Source organism: Anastrepha ludens, chromosome 3, assembly GCF_028408465.1.
Source record: "Anastrepha ludens isolate Willacy chromosome 3, idAnaLude1.1, whole genome shotgun sequence".
Taxonomy (NCBI): domain Eukaryota; kingdom Metazoa; phylum Arthropoda; class Insecta; order Diptera; family Tephritidae; genus Anastrepha; species Anastrepha ludens.
Genome location: NC_071499.1, coordinates 57,186,763 through 57,211,691, shown reverse-complemented (window position 1 = coordinate 57,211,691; position 24,929 = coordinate 57,186,763). Strand labels below are relative to the sequence as shown.

General features: G+C 34.8%; 3 protein-coding genes and 1 long non-coding RNA gene across 5 annotated transcripts; 3 read left to right on the top strand and 1 right to left on the bottom strand.

Moving 5' to 3' along the window:
* Positions 1-504: 504 nt before the first annotated feature.
* On the top strand, positions 505-14,857 carry LOC128857517 (uncharacterized). The gene is made up of 10 exons (XM_054093268.1): positions 505-842; positions 990-1,115; positions 1,316-1,672; positions 1,737-2,697; positions 8,709-9,025; positions 12,033-12,317; positions 12,379-12,504; positions 13,213-13,296; positions 13,352-13,666; positions 13,740-14,857. Exons 1-10 carry the CDS (start codon positions 639-641, stop codon positions 14,712-14,714), a joined length of 3,750 nt encoding a protein of 1,249 aa, XP_053949243.1. The 5' UTR covers positions 505-638; the 3' UTR covers positions 14,715-14,857.
* On the bottom strand, positions 7,167-7,570 carry LOC128858028 (uncharacterized). The gene is made up of 2 exons (XR_008453976.1): positions 7,488-7,570; positions 7,167-7,413 (listed from the first exon to the last, which is right to left on the bottom strand). It is a non-coding gene; the product is annotated as an uncharacterized LOC128858028 (long non-coding RNA).
* Positions 7,864-9,679, top strand: LOC128858027 (uncharacterized). Its single transcript, XM_054093949.1, has 2 exons — positions 7,864-9,358; positions 9,433-9,679. Exon 1 carries the CDS (start codon positions 7,913-7,915, stop codon positions 9,338-9,340), a length of 1,428 nt encoding a protein of 475 aa, XP_053949924.1. The 5' UTR covers positions 7,864-7,912; the 3' UTR covers positions 9,341-9,358; positions 9,433-9,679.
* Positions 14,858-16,723: 1,866 nt separating the features above from the next.
* Positions 16,724-23,423, top strand: LOC128858026 (protein rogdi-like). 2 transcript variants are annotated; one of them, XM_054093947.1, is made up of 6 exons: positions 16,725-16,871; positions 17,438-17,509; positions 17,620-17,754; positions 17,809-17,966; positions 20,016-20,136; positions 23,145-23,423. In XM_054093947.1, the coding sequence occupies exons 1-6, from the start codon at positions 16,791-16,793 to the stop codon at positions 23,385-23,387; spliced, it is 810 nt and encodes a 269-aa protein (XP_053949922.1). In that variant the 5' UTR covers positions 16,725-16,790; the 3' UTR covers positions 23,388-23,423. The 2 variants fall into 2 exon arrangements, with proteins under 2 accessions (XP_053949923.1, XP_053949922.1); XM_054093948.1 differs by lacking the exon at positions 17,438-17,509 and having other exon boundaries at positions 16,724-16,871.
* The last annotated feature ends 1,506 nt before the right edge of the window (positions 23,424-24,929 follow it).

The following is a 24,929-nucleotide window of genomic DNA, read 5'->3' as shown; positions in this document are numbered from 1 at the left end:
CGAATTTTGCGATTTTGTTGTTCTGTCGTTAAAAATTTCCTAACCTAAATTTTAAATTTTATTCGGCTCCCAGGAGCGTTGTGCAGCATCAACAGCTGTAAAAAATTAGTGCATCGGATTGATGCTGGCCGCCGGTCCTTTATAATTAAATCATCCTTGCTGAATATTCATCCCTTTTTTCACATAGAATAATAACTGTAAAATAATAAATTTAAATAAATAAGAAATAAAACGTTTTGTTCCTATAACAAATTCACATTATAATTTTTGTGCAGTAGATACCTTCTATTAAAGAAGCAATGACTCGCTTCAGGTTTGGGAGGCATGTCTTAAAAAATATATGCCAACAGTGTTGAAAAAACTTAAAAAAAATGGCACTAGAACCGTCGATGTATCATAAAAACCGTCGATGAATCATAAAATAACACCCACTAACGATATTATCCATACGATATTTAACAGCTGACGAATAAGCTAACATTTCAGCTCGCCGAACGATTGGTACCGAAGTTCTAATTGGGATGCCGGCATTAGTTTTTACATTTACAAATTGCAAAGTTTATTGAGTTAAGTTTCTGGTGCTGCAATTGTTTTGGTCCAATTATCGCTTTTCTGATTCAAATAAATTTTAATTTAAAATGAAAGTAGAAATAGATGCAATAACAAAATTAACTTTTCAAAAATGTGGAGAAATTAAAACATCACCGGCACCAAATGATGATTTTTATTTGATATGCGGATTCTGCGAAAATATATATTTGCAATTGAACACATTTGTGTCGCACATAAACAGCAAACATAAACATTTACTTAAAAAGGGTAACTCTTTTCATCAATCAAATGTTAGTCACTAACTATTTTACAAAGGATATATTAAAAAATTAAGACATGAAGAGTTCCAAGTCGAAGTTTCTAGTTTCTAGATAATAGCTAATTTCTATCCATACACACATATGTATATTCAACTATGAAATTTCTTTAATATCAAGGAAATCGGAGATCCTTTGGAAACAAATACCACAGTTGGTGATATCAGGGAAGAAAGTGAAGAACAAGTTGAATTACAAACTTACACAAGCTCTGATAATGAAGGAAGCGAAAAAGATGTGGAATTTGTGAGTAGTAGTACAATGATTAATGTTGTTTACGCTAGAAGCATAAATTTCCTTCCTTCTCAGATTTGTTAATGTCTTTTACATTACACCCACAAATACATATCTTGTAATGTTATTTAGCAGTGGAAAACATGAATGAATTCACATTCCCCTGGTTTTAATTATTTTCCTTTAAAGAAATGTACATGTTTTTTGAACAGGTTGACAATTGTGGTGATGTGGACGAGGTGTGCGATAAAGCCTTCACGTTAGCACTCATTGCAGAATATGAGAGCCATCGATTGTTATGGGATCTTGAAGATCCACAAGCGAGGAATCGGAAACAGCGCGAAGAAGCTTATAAAGAAATTACTACCAATGTGAACAAAGTTTGTAACACAAATTTGAATTGGAAAACCACAATTGGACATATACGGAAAATACGCTGTAAATTTCGCAGTGAAATGCTGAATGAAAAGTTAACTGAATCCAAAAGAAAAAAATATGAGCGCCCTTGGTATTATGAGCAGTTATCATTCCTCCACGCTGCAATCAAATACAATAACCGGAGAAAAAGGGTAAATATTTAGATGACTAATTATATTTCCCGTATTATATGCCTATTATATTTTATTTATTTAGGGAGCCAAAGTTCTTGATAATGAGAAACCGGCGCTACCATTTACTGATCTAACGGATACACAGAATATAGATATAATAAATATTTATAAAGATTTTCCATGCCTTTGGGATGCACAGCATATTGGATATAGATTTAAGAATCGACGACAGGAAGCAATTACTAACATGCAAGCCGCTATCAAAGCAAATACTGGTTTAAGTTTTACGAAAGATGAATTACAGAAAAGAATCTATCAGATACGCTACGCCTGCACGCAAGAAAAACATCGTAAATTACAATGCAATCGTTTTAAAAAGCCGTTCCAACCTAATTGTAAGTACTATAATGAAATTAGTTTCTTGGAAGATAATGTAGGACCATTTAAGTGCTCTGAGTGCGAAGAAATATTAAATGGTATTGACCGATACCGGATACATATGTCTACGCATAATGGTTCCATGCCGTTCAAGTGTCATTTATGTGATCGCGGATTTATGAAGGTGGGTAATTGTACGGTCCACATGCGACGTCATACTCGTGAATACGAGTTTGAATGTAAAGTTTGTAAAAAAAAATTTGCTACATCTACCGACTTGAATGTTCATATGCGTAATCATACAGGAGAGAAACCATACTTTTGCGATGTGTGTGGCCAGTCTTTCCGGACATGGACTATTTTCGACACACATATGCGCCGTCATCAGAAAAGACCAAACTACAAGTGCAATATATGTTTAAAGTCTTTTTATGAAAATGGGAAATTAAATGAACACATGAAAGCTCATCTGAATGTGCGAGATAAAATATGTAATGTTTGTGGAAAAGCGTTCACTGCAGCTAAGTATCTGCTACAGCATAAGCAAATTCATGCGGAGAAAAAGAAATACATTTGCAAGATATGTGGAAAAAACTTTGCTCAGTACGCCGGCCTCAGTGGACATATGAAATCTCATGGCACAACCCTAATAAATACAAATGGTAGTGGGACATCGGAATAAAATGTTTAATTACAATTACGGCACTCAATAGTAATAATACAATAATTGACGGCATCAATTAATACTGCAGGGTAGGCGTCTAAACTAATGATGGTGATTTGCTTAGCGCATTTTGGTACAAATGTAACAATTGAAATAAAGCGAAACATAACTAATTGCAAAAGCGAAAATGAATATGAAACGTTTTTCACGATGTGCAAAACTGATGCTTAAAGCTGCAATTAATGGTGCCGTAGCCATAACCAAAGGACGAATGATCTGTTAGGATGCTCTCGGCCAAACATCTCACGCATCACTGCAACCCTTACAGGCCGTTGGAAAGTAGGGGATCATGCAGCTAGACTCAATCTACCCTTCAATACTATCTGCAGGAGCTGTCAAGCGGAAGGAGCGAAGGAAAGTCTTTTCCACTACTTATGTGAATGTTCAGGGCTAGCTAGGGCACGACTGCGCTCTTTTGGTAAGCATTTCCTGCAGCAAATTAATGAGATCTCAGACATCGAGATAAAGAATTTGCTGCTATACTTGGACCTCACTAAAGGGATTTGAAGAGAACAAAAAAAAATCATACGAGGAAGGTGGTAGTAAATCGTTGCTGGTCACTATTTTATTTCAGTGGAAATACTCAACTGCTTCAACAACAACAGCCATAACCATAACCATAGCCGCAACATTATTGCATTTGTCGATTAGTCATGCCGTAACCATAAACAGCTGGAATTGAAGTAGAATTAATTGCACGGGTAATTGTCCACTAATCAATTATTTTTTCGCCGTTGATTTGTAATGTTAAATTTTTTATCGCAAATACCAATACAAATGTAAAGTATAATACTTCAAAACTGCTTATGGTTACGGGGAAAAACTAAAATTCAATAGATACATACGGTTATGGTTATGGCGTTATGGTGCAGCACCTATAATCGTTTACAATGATGCCCATAAATTTGATCAGAACAGCTGATTGCTATAGCTACGGCATGGCACCACTAATTGCAGCATTGCACCACACATCGCAGAACCGACTGTCATGGGAACTAGTTAACAATCAAGTATTATGTTTTCCACATTTCTAAGAAAAATTGATCGGATCTTTAGTTCTCAGTTAATTTATTTAATTCAAGCTTGATGTTAATATGTAAGTAGGACCTATATGTGTATATGATACATAAGTGAATATTTTATAATAAAAGTTTACAAAAAATTAGTAATCTATGGAACTTTACTGAATGTTGTTAATTTATCGAAACACCCTTTCTCGACCAATGGCGATGTATCCAATCGGTGTGAATTTTGTCGAAAACGGGCTACTGTACTCTAAAAAAAAAATACAAAAAAAAAAATGTATCACTATTTGCACTAGGTTAAAAATTAAAGTATCTCTTAAAAATTCGATGTGAAACCAAAACTTGTGCACCATATTTTTGTAGAAAATGAAAATATCATTGGCATGCACGGCCGCCGTAGACGAATCGTGGTGCGTGATTACCCTTCGGGATTCAGAGAGAACGTAGGTTCGAATCTCGGTGAAACACCAAAATGAAGAAAAAGTTTTTTCTAATAGCGGTCGCCCCTCGGCAGGCAATGGCAAACCTCCGAGAGTATTTCTGCAATAAAAAAGCTCCTCATAAAAAATATCCGCCATTCGGAGCCCGCTTAAAACTGTAGGTCCTTCCATCTGTGGAACAACATCAAGACGCACGCCACAAATAGGAGGAGGAGCTCGGCCAAATACCAAACGCGCTAATTATTTATTTATTTTTTATGTTGAACGTCTGGCATGTGCCTTGGACGCTTTCAGCGAAAGCAAATATTTAGTGTATGAAGTACTTGTAGAATCTTATGAAGATTTTATATATTCTAAATAAGAGTATTACAGCCACAACATAAATCGATTAACTGACACGAAAATATTTTAAGGCATATAACAACACAAAGCAGCTGGTGTGCTAATAAATTTCTTTTGAATATTATATACAACATTATTAGACCTTCCACTTGGTAACTCATTATCATTTTTCTTTGTAAATCAGAAATTCTACAAAAACTAAATGAACGACGCAAATTGACGAATACGAACTTTAACGAGTTTGGTGTGAAAACCCCTATAATTGTGTTAGCAGCGTATTGGCCTCTGGTAACGCTCCAGCATGCTTGTCCAGTAGGCTTATATGTGTGCGTGTCGGGTGACATTCGTACTTGCTTCGTGTCACACATACTTGTTGTCGGCTTTTGAATGATGAAAATCAAAAATTTTAGATATTAGCGTCAAGCACCCGACACGCACACATATCAGAGAACGTAAATTCATAGAGAAGGCGCAGGAACGAATGGACAGGTTAAATGTCAAAACACATCAAAACGAGGGTAGGAAGTTAACAGTAGAGAGTTAACATAGCGGAGCGTAGTCAACAGAAATAAATATAGCGTTTGCATTGAAATGTAAAATGCCATGATTTGATGTTAGGGAAAAGAAAATAACAGCAGACTTGTACATTTTTCTTTCATGCTTATTTGCCGTCGGCATTTTGCATGCGCAAATGGATTATTTCTTGTGAGATGAATAAATTAATTCTAAGTAACGCAATAGCACCGTAGGCCTAAGTAGCTAGAGTGCTCTATCAGTTAGTGTTATATTTCATATTTCTCTAATAAATAATAATAATAATAGTTCTAAGTATATGCATGCACGAATATGAAATTTTAAGTATCTCATTGACTAAATTGTATTGAATTTAGGTCTATTATCAAAATTATTCAAATATCATAACACAAAAAATAACTTTGTAAACCATTCATTTACATCAAGGTTTATTATTCAGTAAAGTGTTGAATTAATATAACATCTACCATCCATATTCATGTGGGCAGAAAAAAACATGACTTGCCTCAAAAGCCAGCTCATACACCTCTCATACACATCTGCATATAAAGAATTCAAAGCAAATAGACAAACGTATGCAAACATATTTCTAATATACATATGTATGTATGTATGTAGGCAAAAATCACATTTATTTTTCATGCTTATTTCCCGTAGGCATTTTGCATGCGCAAATGGATTATTTCTTGTGAGATGAATAAATTAATTCTAAGTAAATGCTTGCATGAATGTGAAATTTTAAGTATCTAATTAACTAAATTGTATTGATATTAAGTGCATTATCAAAATAATTTCAAAATATTCACATAAAAAATTGGCTTTGTAAACCATTCATTTGCATCAACGGTTATTATTCAACAATATGTGTCCTTTTTATATTTTTATATCCATATGTATGTACATACATATATTCATATACTAAATAGATATAACATCTACCATCCATTTCATGTGGGCAGAAAAAAATCTTGACCTGCCTCAAAACACAGCTCATATGTATCTACATATAAAAAATTCAAAAGCAAATAGACAAACGTATGCAAACATATTCCTAACATATGCAAAAAAAACTCATCTAAACGGCATTCGCGTACATAAACATATGTATGTATATATGCATATATGTATACATATGTTGGGACAATGTACATATGTACGTAAATGTTTCTATTCTAAGCAAAACAATGAATATTCGTATATACATATAATATAACCGTACATACTTACTTTTGCCCTTACATGTGTATGCTTCCAAAACTAAAATTCTAAGCCTAGCGACTACAAGAACAAAATGCATTCCTAGGCGTAGCTGCTGCGGCCATGATTATTTACCCGCGACGGCGCTGAACAGTTTCAAATATTAAAAAACACAACAAAAGCAAATTCATTGATAAGTTCGAGCTCATATTTCTACGAGCAAAGAACTTTCATTCATAAAACGAGCCGCCCATATGCCAATTTTCGCGACCATTCGAAAATAGTCAATATTGGAATATTTCGCGTTGAATTATTTGCCAATATTTGGTAAATCTTGAATTTTTGTCAAGTCGAGTGGCCGCGGCTCCGTACATATGTATGCATCAATATATGTATGTAAATACATATGTGTATATGTACAATGCTGTGCCAATGAATGTGCGCTGCGCCTATGAATGCGCGCTGGATTTCTTGATTTCTGTCGCAAGTGCTCGCAACCTCATATGTATGTATGTCTATGGAAGTTTGTAGGCATGTATTTATGTGTATGCGTGTTTGCTTTTGCACGTCCATATGAACGATTTTTCATATGCAGATGTTCATTTGATTGAGCTGAACGAATATATTGATTTTGTAAGGAAATCCTGTCGAATTAAATTATTGGTATATGGTCATTTAAGTTCTTCTTACCAAATAAATATTATTATCCTTAAGAAAATGAAATACTAGTTTTTTTAATTTTAATTTTTTATTTTTATTCACAAGTAATTTAAGTACTCTTATATGTATATGTATGTATATATATTACAATACTATAAATAATAGGTATTTACATTTCCTGAAATGAAAACAAAAATTATATAAAATTGTGAAAGCACGAATTACGAAATTGTTCTCATACTATAACAATTTCTCACACGACTTCGATATTGACATCGATTAAGTCAATGCGATTTACCTGATTTTTAAAACACTACTCTCAATCCATCGTGATTAAGTGAAAATTGTAGTGGTTTAAAAATCTAGGCTCAGGTGCTACCTGAAAAAGAAGATAAAAGGAAAACCTGAAAGATAGAGAAAAATCTGAAAGATGCAGAAAACCCTGAAAAATAAAAAAATCTGGAAAATAGGAAAAATAAATATAAATGAATACATATAAGAATAAACAATAAATAAACGCTGGTTTTACTTACCCTAAGGACCTGCGCAACTCACCTTGTTGGACCCTGACCTACAACGTACGACAACTTTTTTAGTTTATCGTTGCGCTTCTGACACCTGACGTGGGTATTTTCTTGCCGTAAAAGCCATTTCGCATTTTTGAATAGAAGTACATATATCAAAAAATCGAGTAGCTTGATGCGATGATCCTGACATTCGCCAGATAGTGCGAACCAATGGGGAAATACTTCTTCGGTTTTTTGTTTTATAACCGGCAACATTAGATTGCGAATATTACCTACGTGAGCATATTTTGCAAAAAGCTGACGGTACCACATCATCTGAAGGCGACACACTTCGAATACCCTGTCTTCAGGATTCACCAGTCTCAAATCGGTGTCCCGCGAATATAACTTTATTTAATCAATTGAAGATTTCTGAAATTAACACCTTTTTCATGCACGAAAACAATAAAATTTTTTGTATGTTTGACTATTGCCATCTCATAAAGTCCATCCGTAATGTATTTATGAAATATGATATTCCAACCGCTCATGGCACTGCAAGCTTTAAGGTCATTAGGAAGTTATTTGATATTGATCAAAAGAATTCCAATTTTAAAATTTGCCCAAAATTGACGGAGGCTCATATTTATCCAAGCATTTTCGAAAAAATGAGCGTTTCACGCGCAACACAAGTATTGAGCAATTCGGTAGCGTCAGGTATTGACATGATGTGTAGTCAAAATTTATTTGGTAATGACGAAAACTTGATAAATTTTGCCAAGCCCACGCAGATATTTGTTAAAGAAATGAACGATCTTTTTGATGAACTCGATGCAAAGCATTTCCAGTCAACAAATCCATTAAGGTCTCCCCTGAAGCGGGATGATAGGGGCAAAGTTAAAAGACTATTAAGTTACTTCGAGTTCTTTAGTCCAATGTCTACAATGCGTGCATATTCCACTATTAAATGTATCCAAGGTTTTCGTACTACCATAAAATCGATGCTGGAATTGTGCGAGGAACTTTTTCAACAGCATCAAAATTTAAAATTTATTTTCCTTGGAAAGTTAAACCAAGATTGTCTAGAAAATTTCTTTTATCGGGTCCGAGCTAGTCAGGGTATTAATACTCATCCCACAGCACACGAAGTACAGTATATAGTAGCGCGATTGATATCTATGAAAATTTTACGACAGCGGTTCGAAAACAAAGGCAATAATTGCGAAGATGATGATGATATTAATTTAGACTGGAATTTAGGGACTGAGGATCATCATCTGGAGGAAGAAGTAGGAGAACCGCTAAATGAGCAACTCGTTTTAGAAAATATAGAGGTAGGAGACGAGAATTTTGCCGAAGAACAAAATATAGCTGAGGTACAGGTGCAGCGTTATTACACTGGCTATGGTATTTACCAAAAATTACTGTGTAAGCTAAAATGCGACAAATGCGCCCACATTATGATGAAAACACAAGGAGACTTAAAATTGCATTCCGAAGCCCTGATAAGGTCTAAAAATTTCACGGATGACACCGATTTGAGACTGGTGAATCCTGAAGACAGGGTATTCGAAGTGTGTCGCCTTCAGATGATGTGGTACCGTCAGCTTTTTGCAAAATATGCTCACGTAGGTAATATTCGCAATCTAATGTTGCCGGTTATAAAACAAAAAACCGAAGAAGTATTTCCCCATTGGTTCGCACTATCTGGCGAATGTCAGGATCATCGCATCAAGCTACTCGATTTTTTGATATATGTACTTCTATTCAAAAATGCGAAATGGCTTTTACGGCAAGAAAATACCCAAGTCAGGTGTCAGAAGCGCAACGATAAACTAAAAAAGTTGTCGTACGTTGTAGGTCAGGGTCCAACAAGGTGAGTTGCGCAGGTCCTTAGGGTAAGTAAAACCAGCGTTTATTTATTGTTTATTCTTATATGTATTCATTTATATTTATTTTTCCTATTTTCCAGATTTTTTTATTTTTCAGGGTTTTCTGCATCTTTCAGATTTTTCTCTATCTTTCAGGTTTTCCTTTTATCTTCTTTTTCAGGTAGCACCTGAGCCTAGATTTTTAAACCACTACAATTTTCACTTAATCACGATGGATTGAGAGTAGTGTTTTAAAAATCAGGTAAATCGCATTGACTTAATCGATGTCAATATCGAAGTCGTGTGAGAAATTGTTATAGTATGAGAACAATTTCGTAATTCGTGCTTTCACAATTTTATATAATTTTTGTTTTCATTTCAGGAAATGTAAATACCTATTATTTATAGTATTGTAATATATATACATACATATACATATAAGAGTACTTAAATTACTTGTGAATAAAAATAAAAAATTAAAATTAAAAAAACGAGTATTTCATTTTCTTAAGGATAATAATATTTATTTGGTAAGAAGAACTTAAATGACCATATACCAATAATTTAATTCGACAGGATTTCCTTACAAAATCAATATATTCGTTCAGCTCAATCAAATGAACATCTGCATATGAAAAATCGTTCATATGGACGTGCAAAAGCAAACACGCATACACATAAATACATGCCTACAAACTTCCATAGACATACATACATATGAGGTTGCGAGCACTTGCGACAGAAATCAAGAAATCCAGCGCGCATTCATAGGCGCAGCGCACATTCATTGGCACAGCATTGTACATATACACATATGTATTTACATACATATATTGATGCATACATATGTACGGAGCCGCGGCCACTCGACTTGACAAAAATTCAAGATTTACCAAATATTGGCAAATAATTCAACGCGAAATATTCCAATATTGACTATTTTCGAATGGTCGCGAAAATTGGCATATGGGCGGCTCGTTTTATGAATGAAAGTTCTTTGCTCGTAGAAATATGAGCTCGAACTTATCAATGAATTTGCTTTTGTTGTGTTTTTTAATATTTGAAACTGTTCAGCGCCGTCGCGGGTAAATAATCATGGCCGCAGCAGCTACGCCTAGGAATGCATTTTGTTCTTGTAGTCGCTAGGCTTAGAATTTTAGTTTTGGAAGCATACACATGTAAGGGCAAAAGTAAGTATGTACGGTTATATTATATGTATATACGAATATTCATTGTTTTGCTTAGAATAGAAACATTTACGTACATATGTACATTGTCCCAACATATGTATACATATATGCATATATACATACATATGTTTATGTACGCGAATGCCGTTTAGATGAGTTTTTTTTGCATATGTTAGGAATATGTTTGCATACGTTTGTCTATTTGCTTTTGAATTTTTTATATGTAGATACATATGAGCTGTGTTTTGAGGCAGGTCAAGATTTTTTTCTGCCCACATGAAATGGATGGTAGATGTTATATCTATTTAGTATATGAATATATGTATGTACATACATATGGATATAAAAATTTAAAAAGGACACATATTGTTGAATAATAACCGTTGATGCAAATGAATGGTTTACAAAGCCAATTTTTTATGTGAATATTTTGAAATTATTTTGATAATGCACTTAATATCAATACAATTTAGTTAATTAGATACTTAAAATTTCACATTCATGCAAGCATTTACTTAGAATTAATTTATTCATCTCACAAGAAATAATCCATTTGCGCATGCAAAATGCCTACGGGAAATAAGCATGAAAAATAAATGTGATTTTTGCCTACATACATACATACATATGTATATTAGAAATATGTTTGCATACGTTTGTCTATTTGCTTTGAATTCTTTATATGCAGATGTGTATGAGAGGTGTATGAGCTGGCTTTTGAGGCAAGTCATGTTTTTTTCTGCCCACATGAATATGGATGGTAGATGTTATATTAATTCAACACTTTACTGAATAATAAACCTTGATGTAAATGAATGGTTTACAAAGTTATTTTTTGTGTTATGATATTTGAATAATTTTGATAATAGACCTAAATTCAATACAATTTAGTCAATGAGATACTTAAAATTTCATATTCGTGCATGCATATACTTAGAACTATTATTATTATTATTTATTAGAGAAATATGAAATATAACACTAACTGATAGAGCACTCTAGCTACTTAGGCCTACGGTGCTATTGCGTTACTTAGAATTAATTTATTCATCTCACAAGAAATAATCCATTTGCGCATGCAAAATGCCGACGGCAAATAAGCATGAAAGAAAAATGTACAAGTCTGCTGTTATTTTCTTTTCCCTAACATCAAATCATGGCATTTTACATTTCAATGCAAACGCTATATTTATTTCTGTTGACTACGCTCCGCTATGTTGACTACGCTCCGCTATGTTAACTCTCTTATGTTAATTTCCTACCCTCGTTTTGATGTGTTTTGACATTTAACCTGTCCATTCGTTCCTGCGCCTTCTCTATGAATTTACGTTCTCTGCACATATAAGCCTGCTGGACAAGCATGCTGGAGCGTTACCAGAGGCCATATAATAGATTTAAAATTATCGATAGTTATCTATAGTTGATCCATCCATTGATAATATCGATTGTTCTATTTACATATGATTTTTCATTTCTAGGACAGGATAAGTATTCGAATATTGTAAACAAAGGCATTGAAATATTATTATGACAAATGCAATATATTTAAATCTATATCTGCATATAACTTTACAAATATGACGGATTCCTTGCACAAATGTGGTGATGTGATGAGAGCAGGAGAACGAGATTATTCCCTCAGCTGTGTTTACTGCGGTGACATGTTTTCAACATTAGAAAAGTTTGCAGATCATGTAGAAGACGAACATTTATCGAGAGGCAGTAATCAGGAATATTTAGAACTTAAGATTATTGAAGAGCTATCCGATGACACGGAGGAGGCTAAGCCCGAAGAGGTATTGGGTATTTTAATAATGAACCCGAAATTTTTAATTTTTATAAAAAACCTTTCCACAGAGAAATGTGTTCATTAATATAGAAGTCCTTGATGATATAGAAGAAATCGAGGAAGTTAATGAAACCGGAGAAGAGAAAACAGAATTAAGAGGAAATGGAATGGAGTTGGAATGCGATGAAAATGAAGTATGTTTTCCGATCGTATTAGATATATTGCATATATATACATATATATAATTGCAGAGGGGCGGCCGTTGTTAGAAAAATGTTTTAATTAATTTTGGTTTCACCGAAATTCGAACCATCGTACTCTCTGTGAATTCCGAATGGTAATCACGCATCAACCCATTCGGCTAAGACGGCCGCTATATATTGCATATATAGGACAAAATACCAGGGACCAAAAATAAGAGTTATCTTGAATTTACAAATTTAAAACATGACGCGAATTCTGAAGTTTAAAATGAAGTGAAGTGAATAAAGCGTGGCATACAAAAGGAAGCAGCCGCCATAGCTGGATGGATTGGTGCGTGACTACCAGGCGAGAGTACGTAGGTTCGAATCTCCGTAAAACACTAAAATGAAGAGAAAGGTTTATTCTAATAGCGTTCGCCACTCAGCAGGCAATGACAAACCTCCGAGTGTATTTCTTCTATGAAAAAGCTCCTCAGAATAACCATTCGGCGTTCAGTTAAAATTTTCCTTTTAGTAGAGATGAATATCTCACAGTTATACAGTTTCCTTTATGATCTAATGAGTGGTCCAATTATGGGTGATTTGAATTAAGTACAAGCGCTATATTTTATAGAAATCTTTTATATTTAATATAGTAAATTTTTATATATATAGTAAATTTTTATTTGAAATCAATTTATTTACAATTTTTATTAAAAGGAATATTTGTATGCTTCAACAGTGGATGATGAAGGCGGATATGAAGAAACTGAATTAGATTTGAGTGATACAAATGAAGAATCGGTGCGCTACAGAATTCATTTTATCATTTTTTGGTATTAACATATAAATATTTTAGTCGAGTGACCCATTGAAAATGTTTGACAAGGATACAATAGCAACAATATTTTCACATTTCGAGAATCATTCTATATTTTGGGACAGAGATGACCCAACATCTAAAAACCTTGCTTTACGTTCCATTGCATACAAAAGCATTGCATCCGATGTAGGGAAGCTAGACCAATGGAAAAAAGTGAGAGATGTGGTTCGTAAGCTTAACCACAGACTTCGCCAGGAACTCGATAGAAAAAGAAATTACCTGTCACTAGGCATGAGTTATACACCACTGTGGATAGAAGACATGGACACCTTTCTTCAAATTAAAAAGGAGGTATGTATCTGCTACATTCAGCATCATTTCATTATGTATGTTCTCTATAATTAAATCAATTTCTTTTCGCTAGAGTAAGAAATACGATGCGCCTAAAACCGTACTCTCGGATTCCCAATGCAGCGCATTTATAAAAATTTATAAAAGCTTAACGTGCCTTTGGAATGATGTCCACATTGATTACCGACTACCAAACAAACGACAAGAGGCACTGATTGAATTTGAAAGATTGCTTAGGAATTTGGGCATTTCTCTAACACAGTCACAAATAGAACAAGAAATCGCACGGATACGCAAAATTTGTTGGCAAGAGAAAAAACGGAAACTTAAATGTGAGGAAATGAAAACTTCATACGTACCCGAGTATGCTTACTATGACCAAATCAAATTCCTTGAAACAGATGTTGGTCCATTTAGATGTGGGAAATGCAAAGAGATACTCCCTGGACTTAATACATTTAAAGTGCATAAATCAAAACATGATGGTATTAAACCTTTCACATGTCCTCTATGTGGTAACGGTTTTACGACTGTGCATAATTTGAATATTCATATAAATCGGCATACAGGGGATTACAAATACATATGCAAATATTGTGAGAAAGGTTTTCCGGCCCTGTCAGAACAGATCATCCATGAGCGCAGTCATACAGGCGAAAGGCCTTACTTTTGTGATCAATGTGGAAAAACATTTCGTGCTTGGGCATATTACGATTCACATATTCGACGACATCAAAATCGACCTGGATATGAATGTAGTGTATGCTTCAAGAAGTTCTTTGGAGCATATCAGTTAAATGAGCACATGAGGGTGCACCGAAAGGAACGGGATCAGGTGTGCAATGTTTGTGGAAAGGGATTTAAAATGGCAAAATACCTGCGACAACATAAACAAATTCATTCAGTGAAAAAAAAATATATGTGTAAAATTTGCGATAAGGCGTTTGCTCAATATGCTGGTCTTAGTGGGCATATGAAATCTCATGGCACTACACTTGTAGGCAATAATAACAGAATAAACACAACTGCCGATGATAAACAAGACTGATAGAGTACAAGATTACGTTCTACTGGTGCAGTAATGTGAGAACCCGAAGATTACACAAGTAAAATCACTGCGTGTATGACGTCACATTGGTGCAATTGTGACAACGGGATAGTGGTATGAGTTGTATTCAGCATATCATGGATGAAAATGATATGCTATTATAATTCGAATAAAAGGCTGAATCTTATCAAAATGAACTCGATTTTCTTTTGCAGAAGGGTTTTATTTGTATAAAATCGAACTTGTGGAAGAAGATATACACATATTAATATGTTGCATTTGTAAATATGTAGTTCTTAATATTTTATCTCAAAGGACGCTGAAATTTTGGGTGAATCTGGAAAAAAAAATATCAAAGATGCTGTCAATATAAGCGTCACAAAAAATACAAATGACAACTCTTTGCTTCGCAGATATTGGCAATATATAACTCAAAAAATATATCATGAATAGCCAAATTCACTGAATTTGCTTTATCGAAATTATTGGAAGCAATCAAAAATTTAGTGTTGAGATGTTTAGTTAGTATTGTATATAATAATACGTTCACATATAAGTAAACGATTTTTCGCGCCTTACTCAAAATCCGTGATTAAAATAAAAATCTGAGATTATAAAATAATCCTAGATAATAACGATACTTATTGACTTACAATCCTGTGTTTTCTGTGTTATCGATAATTATTATTACGAATGTAAGGAGGAATATCAAAATAAAAACTAAATGAAATGGATGCCGACAAAGAAAACAGGTCTTTAAACATAATTCTAATAAAATGTTTGTTAAATATTATTAATTAGGGATTCAATTTACAGAAAAAAGCGTGTGTCCATAAACGTTTTGTTCTCCTTTTACTTATTATAAAATGTAATCTAGAATTTCCCATGCGTTTACTGCCATAATTTTTTGCAACCTCAGTAAACGTCGCATACGGATTTCCTTCAACTGTTTATTATTAGCAGCCAATTGCGCAATTAAATTAGCTATTCCTTCTCCTTGTATTTTCCTCATACCACTAATAATAATTACAGAAACCAAAAACATCGAAGTATTCCACCAAAATAATTTCTATGAAGAAATGCCTCTCAAAGCAGTATTGACTGCTGATGGTAGATTTTGCAGGTAATCTTCCATATGTGCATGGGTAAATTAATTTGGTGGATTTATAGGTGATTTATGTACATGTGAACGTATTATAACGTAAATTTTCAGCAAAGGTTTTTTTGTCGTATGCAACCCGGTTTTATCGATAAATTTTAAGTTCGTGAGTGTTGTCAAAAGTTAAAGGTAAACACCAGTAAGAAGAGGTTAGTAAACATATTTCAAGAAAAGTTTTAAAAAGTCTTAAACATAAAATGTATGGTGATATGTTTTTAAAGCAAAACGAAAGTACAACGGTACAACGAAGAAGTCGATCCTTTTGATGCATACGAAGAACACGTTTGATAGATTACAAAGGCCGAATTCAAAGACCCCAATGCCAATTAGAAGTAACTGTATTATTAATGGATGAAAAATAAAGGCCAACCGTACGATTTTTTCAAATAAATAAACTCGGTAGGAGCTTCCGTTGATTTTTAGTGTGTATTCAAATCATTCAAGTTTTTGTAATAGCGGACGCCCCTCGGCAGGCAATGGCAAGCCTGCGAGTGTATTTTTGTTATTGAAAAGCTTCTTATACATAAAAAAATATCTGCCGCTCCGAGTAGCCTTAAAATTGTATGTTCCTCCATCTGTGGAACAATATCAAGACGCAGATCACAAATAGAAGGAGGAGCTCGGCCAAACACCTAACAAAAGTGTACGCGCCCATTATTTATAAATTTTATTTTATATTCAAATCACCATTTCCTATGTTATACATATACATATGTATATTAAGATTGTTTATTTTTTGTACTAACATAACTCAATTGTGAAATTTGCCAAATTCTGTATTCTCTATATTGCGTATACATTACAGATCAATGTAAAAGCACAGTACCGTCGTGACAACTCAGCAACCCCTTTTATACCTTTTCAGGAAATTAATGGTAGTTATAGCGGCGTTTTTTCGTGGTTTTTCAACTTGTTAAATGCAAACATCTGATAAACGTCATCCATACCCGCATACACAAACAATGGAAGACACGGAAGGCGAAGAAATTAAAAATCTCGTAAGTTTGCAAATAAAAATTAAATAAGGGTCATTTCATAAATAATCGCATATAAAATAATCGTATATGCATTGACTATTTGAAAGACCAAATTATTGAGCTAATAATGCGTGATGCTAATTGAAGCAGAACACAATCAGCTAAAGAGTAAAATAATCAATAAATTCGGAAACAAATTAACGAAAATACTGTAATATGAGTAAAGTAATTTTAACAAGAGTTGGGGGTTTTAGTGACATTCATAGTCTTAAGGCATTCTTTGAAAATGTGTAGTAAAATGAATGTGCGAAACAAAAACTGATGGAGTGCTGCAGAAGGATCAGTCCTTGACTGGATAGAAATCTGGCTAGGTCCAACCGATCTCGTTTGTCAAAATTATGGATCATTCACCTTGATCAATACATTGGCATTTGCCATTGGATTTTTTTATGCAGCCTACTCAATCTTTAATCTCTTGTTATAATATGGATAACGAAAAAATCGATAAATAAAATTTGGCGCCTACGCTGTTGCCAAACATTCGTATTGTATAAACAATGAAAAATAACTGTTTTAATGTATTGCAGCAAATCGAATTTGAATGGGTTATGCGCGATGAAGTTCACGCGATACTTAAGAAGCTGCGCGAGATTTTAGTGGTGAGCTCTATTTATTAACTTCATATTAACATAGGCAAATTAAAAAAAGTCGTCGTATATTGGATTCATATGTATTCTTATACATTCTTTAACATTTTGTTTCTTTGCAGGAATGCGCACGCCGATTTCCGGTACCATGCTTCCCCGATAATGAGGGTAAACGTACTGAAAAATTTGTGTTAATGGCAGCTCAGGATCAGCTTAAGTGTTCCGTTACGCTTACTGGCGATAGCATTACTCAAGCTGTAGGTTTACATAAATTTTGAAAGTTATGGTTTTAATCGTGCTTTTATCTTTAGGATATTAGTTATAAATTAAAACGCGCGTCCAGTCAAGTGCAACGCACGTCTATTACACCGGACGCGCCATGGAAATTGCAACAGGTGCAAGATGCTGCAAATCATCTACAACAGGCCATCACTCACATTGATAACGTTGGTGACAATTATGCTTTCAAGTGAGTATTTGTAGCAGAGTTCACAGATAACAGTTAACCGTTTCAACCATTCAACCAATAGCTCTTATCTAATGAGAAAAACAGCAGCGCTCATTTGTCAATAGTAATTGTTTTGAGAGCGCTGCTCTGTTTTTCTAACGTGAGATATATTTGTTTTTTTTCAAAGCATAAATAGTTCTCAGCAAATGAAAAATATCAGTAATGACTGGAGTAATTTGTTCATCGTTTCGAGTATATGAACATATGTATGTACGCATTGGCATGAAAGGCGTGCGTTCATATACCCGCGACAAAATTGGAGCTCTTCAACTCATGTTGACTATTTTTATTTTTTCGCATGTTCATGTGGTCTAACAAAGACCATTTAATCCGATTTTTAATTGTTATGCAAAAATTAGAAAGAATCCACCAACTTTTCGTAACAATTCTACGCTTTTTAATTAAAATTCTAGAAAGATTTTCGTCTTGCAGTTTTAGAACTTACTAAATTGTAGTAAGGTAAAAGAAAAGTTTGAAGTTGCTGAAAAACCCTCTTGATTTTTTATAATTTTTTTACTTATAAATTTTTCCATATGCCGAAATTTTTTATATAATATGAACAAAAAGCGCATCTCCGACATGGGGAAAAAAGGTTGAAAATAACTCTTATTGGATTCATAAAAAAATAATCATTGAGAAATAACTGTTATCTGAAACGGGCAAAGTATCTAGTAACTTTTATGGAAAATCTTTTTCGTTAAATTTCACAGTTCGTTCAATGTTTTATTTGTAAATTCGAGAACCCTGGAGAACTAGGTTCACACAGGGCCGTAGGGAGCATATCCGGGCCCCGGGGAAAATTGCAAATGCGCGCCCTTTCCAATTATGTTTAATTCACATAATTCGAATTACTCTCGAGTCCGGGCCCCTCAGAGAACTCCGGGCCCGGGGTAAAAAGTCCCCGGTCCCCCCATGTATATAAGGTATAGCTCTCTCTCTCCTTTTCCTCTACGTTATATCTTTTTTCTCTCTCGCGGAACGAAAATGCCGAAAACGTTGCATGGCCTTGAAATTTTACTCTCCGTTCTCGCTCGACCATCAAAAATCATGAATTTTGCGATCTGTTGTTCGACCATTTTCGCCCATTTTTTGGGTGTTTGGCCGAGCTCTAAAAATATACCTAATATACCAAAAATATACATACACGTATAAATTTATAAATTGCGTTTAGTGTAAGCGTGTGCTTGAAATTGATTGAAAAAACAACGAAGCCTACTTCTCATACATATAACTCAAGTAAGATCTCGGTTATAAACACGCCTATTTTTCATTAACATGACAAAATTGTTATGACAAGGCGTTTAGCTTTCGGAGTTTGATTAGACAAATAATAATTCCAAAGGAATTGGAATTTACAAATTTTTAATAATTAGATTTAGATTTGTTGGAGGTTTTGCAATTCGATTTCATGGTCCTTTGTGCCCACTTCTCATCACAGTACCTCATCTTGCCCGTGAGCATTCTCAGCTTTTAAACCTCTTTTGGTTGCACCCAGCCAGTAAGGATTTCGCCTGGCGTAGCCGCATAGTTTGGTGCCAGCTAACCTCCTTTAGCCTTAGCTCTTCACTCTTAAGCTTTGCCTAGATGGTGTGTTGTTCCATAGCAAGGAAGGACTCGGGTCCTATTAATAACGATGCCACAGCTTCTCTTGCCAATGCGTCCGCTACTGCGATCCCAAGTTATATCCCTGTGTCCTGGAACCGGATGCGTTTATGCGTACCTAACACTTGAGGACCAGTGGGGCCTTAATCTCACAGGATGACAAAGCCTTGAATATCGCCTGACTATCGCTCAGAATGGTAATTCGCTCATTCTGCAAGTTCCTATCTAAGTTAATCTCTGCACATAGGCAGATTGCACACACCTCCGCTTGTAAGATGCAATTGTTTTTAGTAACTACTTTGTGAAACTTTTTATTCTGACAGATTTTCTGAAAACGCTTTACTCTTGTCTTATGGAGAATTGGTTATTTCAATCTTGATGATGTATCACTCGATGGGTTTTCCACAGGTCTCGCGAGGAAGTGCTACAAATCATAGGAGAATTAATAGGTGCTCTACAGCGAGGTCGCACCAGTCTGATAATACCAAAGAAGAAAGCAATCGATGAACTTATGAAGGGGCGAAATATGGTGAGTCTTAGGAGATTGATAATTAGCATATACTTATGTACATATCTTTGCTTGGCGCATGCGTCTCGCATACTTACTTTAAAAGTGCCATAATTGCAAATAAAAAAAATATTCCAAACTGGCAATTTTATGATTTAAACTTAATAAAACATGGGCTGATATGCCGCGGGCCTAATACATAGATGGAACAAGTTTTATTGTATTCACCCCTTTTTCAGTTAGTACTAACCTTAAAAAGATAGCTGTTAAATTTCATGATACTATATTCATTAGTTCTTGAGTTATTGTGCTAAGAGCGAGGCCACTTCTGTTATTTTCAAAACAATGCATGAAAAAGAACTTCGTGTTTTAATTTTACACTGCTTCTTGATGGGAAAAAATATCGTTCAAGCGAAGCAATGGCTTGGAAAGTGTTATGGCGACTACGCTCCGTCAGAAACAACAATAAAATGACGGTTTGCTGACTTCAAATGTGGTCGTACAGACACCGGTTATGCACAACGCAGTGGATGTCCAAATGAGGCGGTAACATAAGAAAACATAAAAAAAATCCACAAAATCGTTTTGAATGATCGAAAAATGAAGTTGGCTGAATCGTAAAGATATCAAAAGAATGTGTGGGCTTTATATTGCATGAGACGTTGACTATTAGAAGGTTCTGTTCAAAGTGGGTGGATCCGCGTTTGCTAACTGTTGACCAAAAACAAGAACGTGTTGATGATTCTGAGTAGTGCTTGGCCATGTTTAAACTTAATAAACCGCAATTTTTGCGACGATATGTGACAATGGATGAAAAATACACCCATTACTTCACTCCGGAATCAAAACGATCGTCATCTGAGTGGGCAGCAACTGGTGAACCTCGGCCAAAGCGCCCGAAAGCACAACAATCGGTTGGAAAGTTTGTGGCCTCGGTATTCATCGACTATCTTGAGAAGGGAAATACCAACAACAGTGAATATTATATAGAGTTATTCGAGCTTTTAAGGGCCGAAATTACAAAAAACCGTCCGCATATGGCAAAGAAAAAAGTTTGGTTTCATCAAGACAACGCATCGTGTCACAAGTCAATCAAAAGAATGGCAAAACTACATGAATTAAATTTCAAATTGCTCCCACATCCACCGTAGTCGCCAGATTTGACGCCCAGCGTGTACTGGCTGTTCGCGGATCTAAAATGTTCGTCGGTAAGAAATTTCACTCGAAGGCAGAGGTTATCGCTGAAATTGAGGCCTATTTTGAGGCAAAAGATAAATCGTTCTACCAAAGTGGTATTAAAATGTTACAGCGGCGTTGGAATGATTGCGCTGTTCTTGATGGAAATTACGTTAATAAATAAAGCAAATTTTGAACAAAAATAACGTGTTTTCTTTGTTAGGCTCCGGACTTTTCAGCTCTTATGTTATAAAGGGTTTTCCAATAAGAGGTATTGTTTTGATAAAAGATCAATGGTTTCATTGCTTGTGTGGCACGCAGCGCCGTCTTGTTGAAAATAAACGTTGTCCAGATCAATACCATCCAATTCCGGCCATAAAAAATCGTTAATCATCTCTCGATAGCGGAATCCATTCACCATAACTGTTGCTCCATCTTCATTTTCGAAACAGGAAGGTCTATTCCATCACGGCCACGGTTAGCAAATGGGTAACTACCACCCACAAGCGAGCTTGGCAGGCTGAGAAAGGCTGCAGATGGGCAAAACTGATGTTACCTGTCATGTCCGATCGACTGTCGCAAACCCTTCTGTCGTTAGGCAGAGGGGAGTGTAGACGGCTGGTTGGACTGATGACGGGCCACTTTCTGTGGGCAAAACACATGGAAAGGTTGGGCATCTCAGACAGTGTACTCTGCCCAGCTTGTGAAGAGGAGGATGAGACGGCGGACCACTTCCTGTGTGTCTGCCCCGTCTTCGCTCGAATCGGGTTTGAGGTCTTTGGCACTGATGTGTTAAGAAGCGACCATCTTGGCTCCTTGGCACCACAAGATCTACTCAGATTTCTTCGGAGATCGGGTAGATTTAAAGGAAATTAAAAGGGAATCCAAGTGTAGTACAATGGACTCAATTAATGTCTGAGTGCTGCACTTGCTAGTTGTCTCGACAAAAAAAAAAAAAAAAAAAAAAGTCCAATGACTCCGCCGGTCCATAAACCGCACCAAACAGTCACACGTTGAGGATAGAGAGGCTTTTCAACAATAACTCTTGGATTTTCTGAGCCCCACATCCGACAATTTTTTTTATTCACGAAGCCACCGGGATGGAAATGGGCCTTATCACTCTAGATGATTTTTCGATGGAATTCCGGATCATTATCATACATTTCAACGACCCAATCAGCAAAGACACGACGTTGTTGATGATCGGCCGACTTGAGTTCTTGTGTTAATTGGACTTTATAAGCCTTAAGACCCAAATCTTTATGCAAAATACAGTGTAATGACGTTTGTGTAATTACCTACTTCCAAAGAACGACGAAGAATGGAAAAACCTGGGGTTTCTTCAACACTTTCGGCTACAACAGCAATATTTTCGGCTGTTCTTGAGTGACGTGCACGGGTCTTGTTTTTCACATCACTAACTTGTCCCAACAGCTCGAATTTTTTCACCTATTTTTGTATTGCGGTCCGACAAGGTGCTTCACGATGACCCAAACATGTTCGAGTTTTATGAATCGTCTCTGCCAATTTTTGATAGTGAATTGTAGTAATTTATTTGAATTAGTGAATTAGTAACAATGCAGTGATGTTTAAGCGTGTATCATTCCATTTTTATTAATGGTGTAGTTTCTACTTGTCAAATATCAAAAAATGACAGTTTAAGAGTGACATCTACCGAAATAGCGGGCTATTAAAAATAACGCCTGTTATTGGAAAACCCTTTATTTAATGACACGCTACCGGAAATGTAGTTGATTTGATGGCCAATATAAATTAAATAAAATTGATTTTGACTCACAATGTTTTAGAAATTAGACAGCGACGTCTCTAACGTGTACTTTTATATTTTTCAGAAATCGCTCACACCTAATCTACCAGAAGATCAAGCAATATCTTTCTTTTTACAATGCCACAAACTCATAATAGCTGTTTACCAACTGTTAAACGTACAGGGTACTATGAAAATGGAGGCCACACAGGCTGAATGCTCAGTCGGTTGGCTCAACGAGGTTCTCGTGTTGTTCACCGTTGGTCTAACTCTATGCCAACAGCTCAAGGATAAAATCAATGCATTTAAAATGGAGGCATCGAGTTAGTAAATTACATACCATCATCAGTGTGTTTCTTTTAAAGTAAGTTAATGCTACAAGTAAACATATACACATATGCCAAAGTCAACTTATACTGTGTGCGGGTACGTACTACAAAGACAAAAACAGGAACTTACAAAGCACTTCTAATTATTGTATAATACCATAAGCAAGTACTAAATATTGTATGTACTAAATGAGTAGTTATATATATGTACGAGTATGCATGTACATGAGTACCTACCAACTAGGTAAAATAGCCGGTTAAAAGGCCACAACTACGACAGGCAGTGCATAGTTGTGAAGCAATAATATGGGGTTCAAGCGAAGATGGTAATTTAAAAACTTTTGATCTCTACTAGTAAAATTTAACACTATCGATTTCTTGTAAAATGAATTTAAACTCGCGAAACTAGCCGTTAAATACTACCTCTTCCGTTTGGAACAACTACTTCAATTCGGTTTTAGTTGCACTGACGAATTTGGTACAAACGAAAGAGGTGGTATTTCTTAGAATCAAACTATAGTTCCGATTTGTAATTTTTTTGTCTTCTCATGCAGTTTAAAGACATATAAAATCATACAAATACAAGACATATCTAATAATCAATCGTATCGTATGTCTGTGGACTCCTAGATCCAGATAGATACCCGCCGAACTGTATTTTCCTACAGATAAATCATTTCGTACCATACCACTTTTAAAGCTCAAAGTAAATAGGCGAGAAGTTACATAATTGGAACTTCGGAATTTTTGGAAGATTTCATATACAAGTGTGTATATGCGTACATGCATATATGTATGTATGTATTCACGTATGCTCTAGTGAATTCTTAAAAAAAGAAAACATATTTTATTTTAACGGTCTTAAGTTTTTATAAAATTTTTTTAATTGTAAGTTGTTCCAAAAAACTTCTTAGGGGAGAGCAAAATAAAGATAATAATTGGTATGATTCCTGAAAGTCATCAGGTCACAACGTATTAATTTTCAACCAAACTTTTATTAAGTTGAATTCCTAAAATACAGATTGAATGATGAATGAAAGATTTATAGCAAAAACAAAAATGCATTTATGGGCTTACTTCCAGAAGCTCCTTAGTATTAGGGGTATTTATTTTTTACTATATTTTTTTTTGCACATTTTATTTATATTTTTTAGTTTGTATTTATTTATTTATTTTTATTTTTTTTATTTTTTATTTAGTTTTAATTTTTATTTCATTTAGTTTCTAATTTTTATTTTATTTATTTTTCAATCTTTATTTAATTTATTTTTTAATATATGTAAATGCATGAATGAATAACAAATTTAGAATTATAAAGTATTATCGATAGCTGCCATGGCTAACTGCCCATGAGTTATTTATTTATTTTTTCTAATTTTTCACTGTGGTATTTCTTGTTATTATTTTTGTTTTTATTAACACTTAATTCATTTAACTATAACCGTTCCGATTGCACGAATTTTTTCCGTTTTACTTTTCGTTACTAAGGATTCAATACAATTCTATAAACGAACGGGTGCTTGCGGACGGACACGTACAGG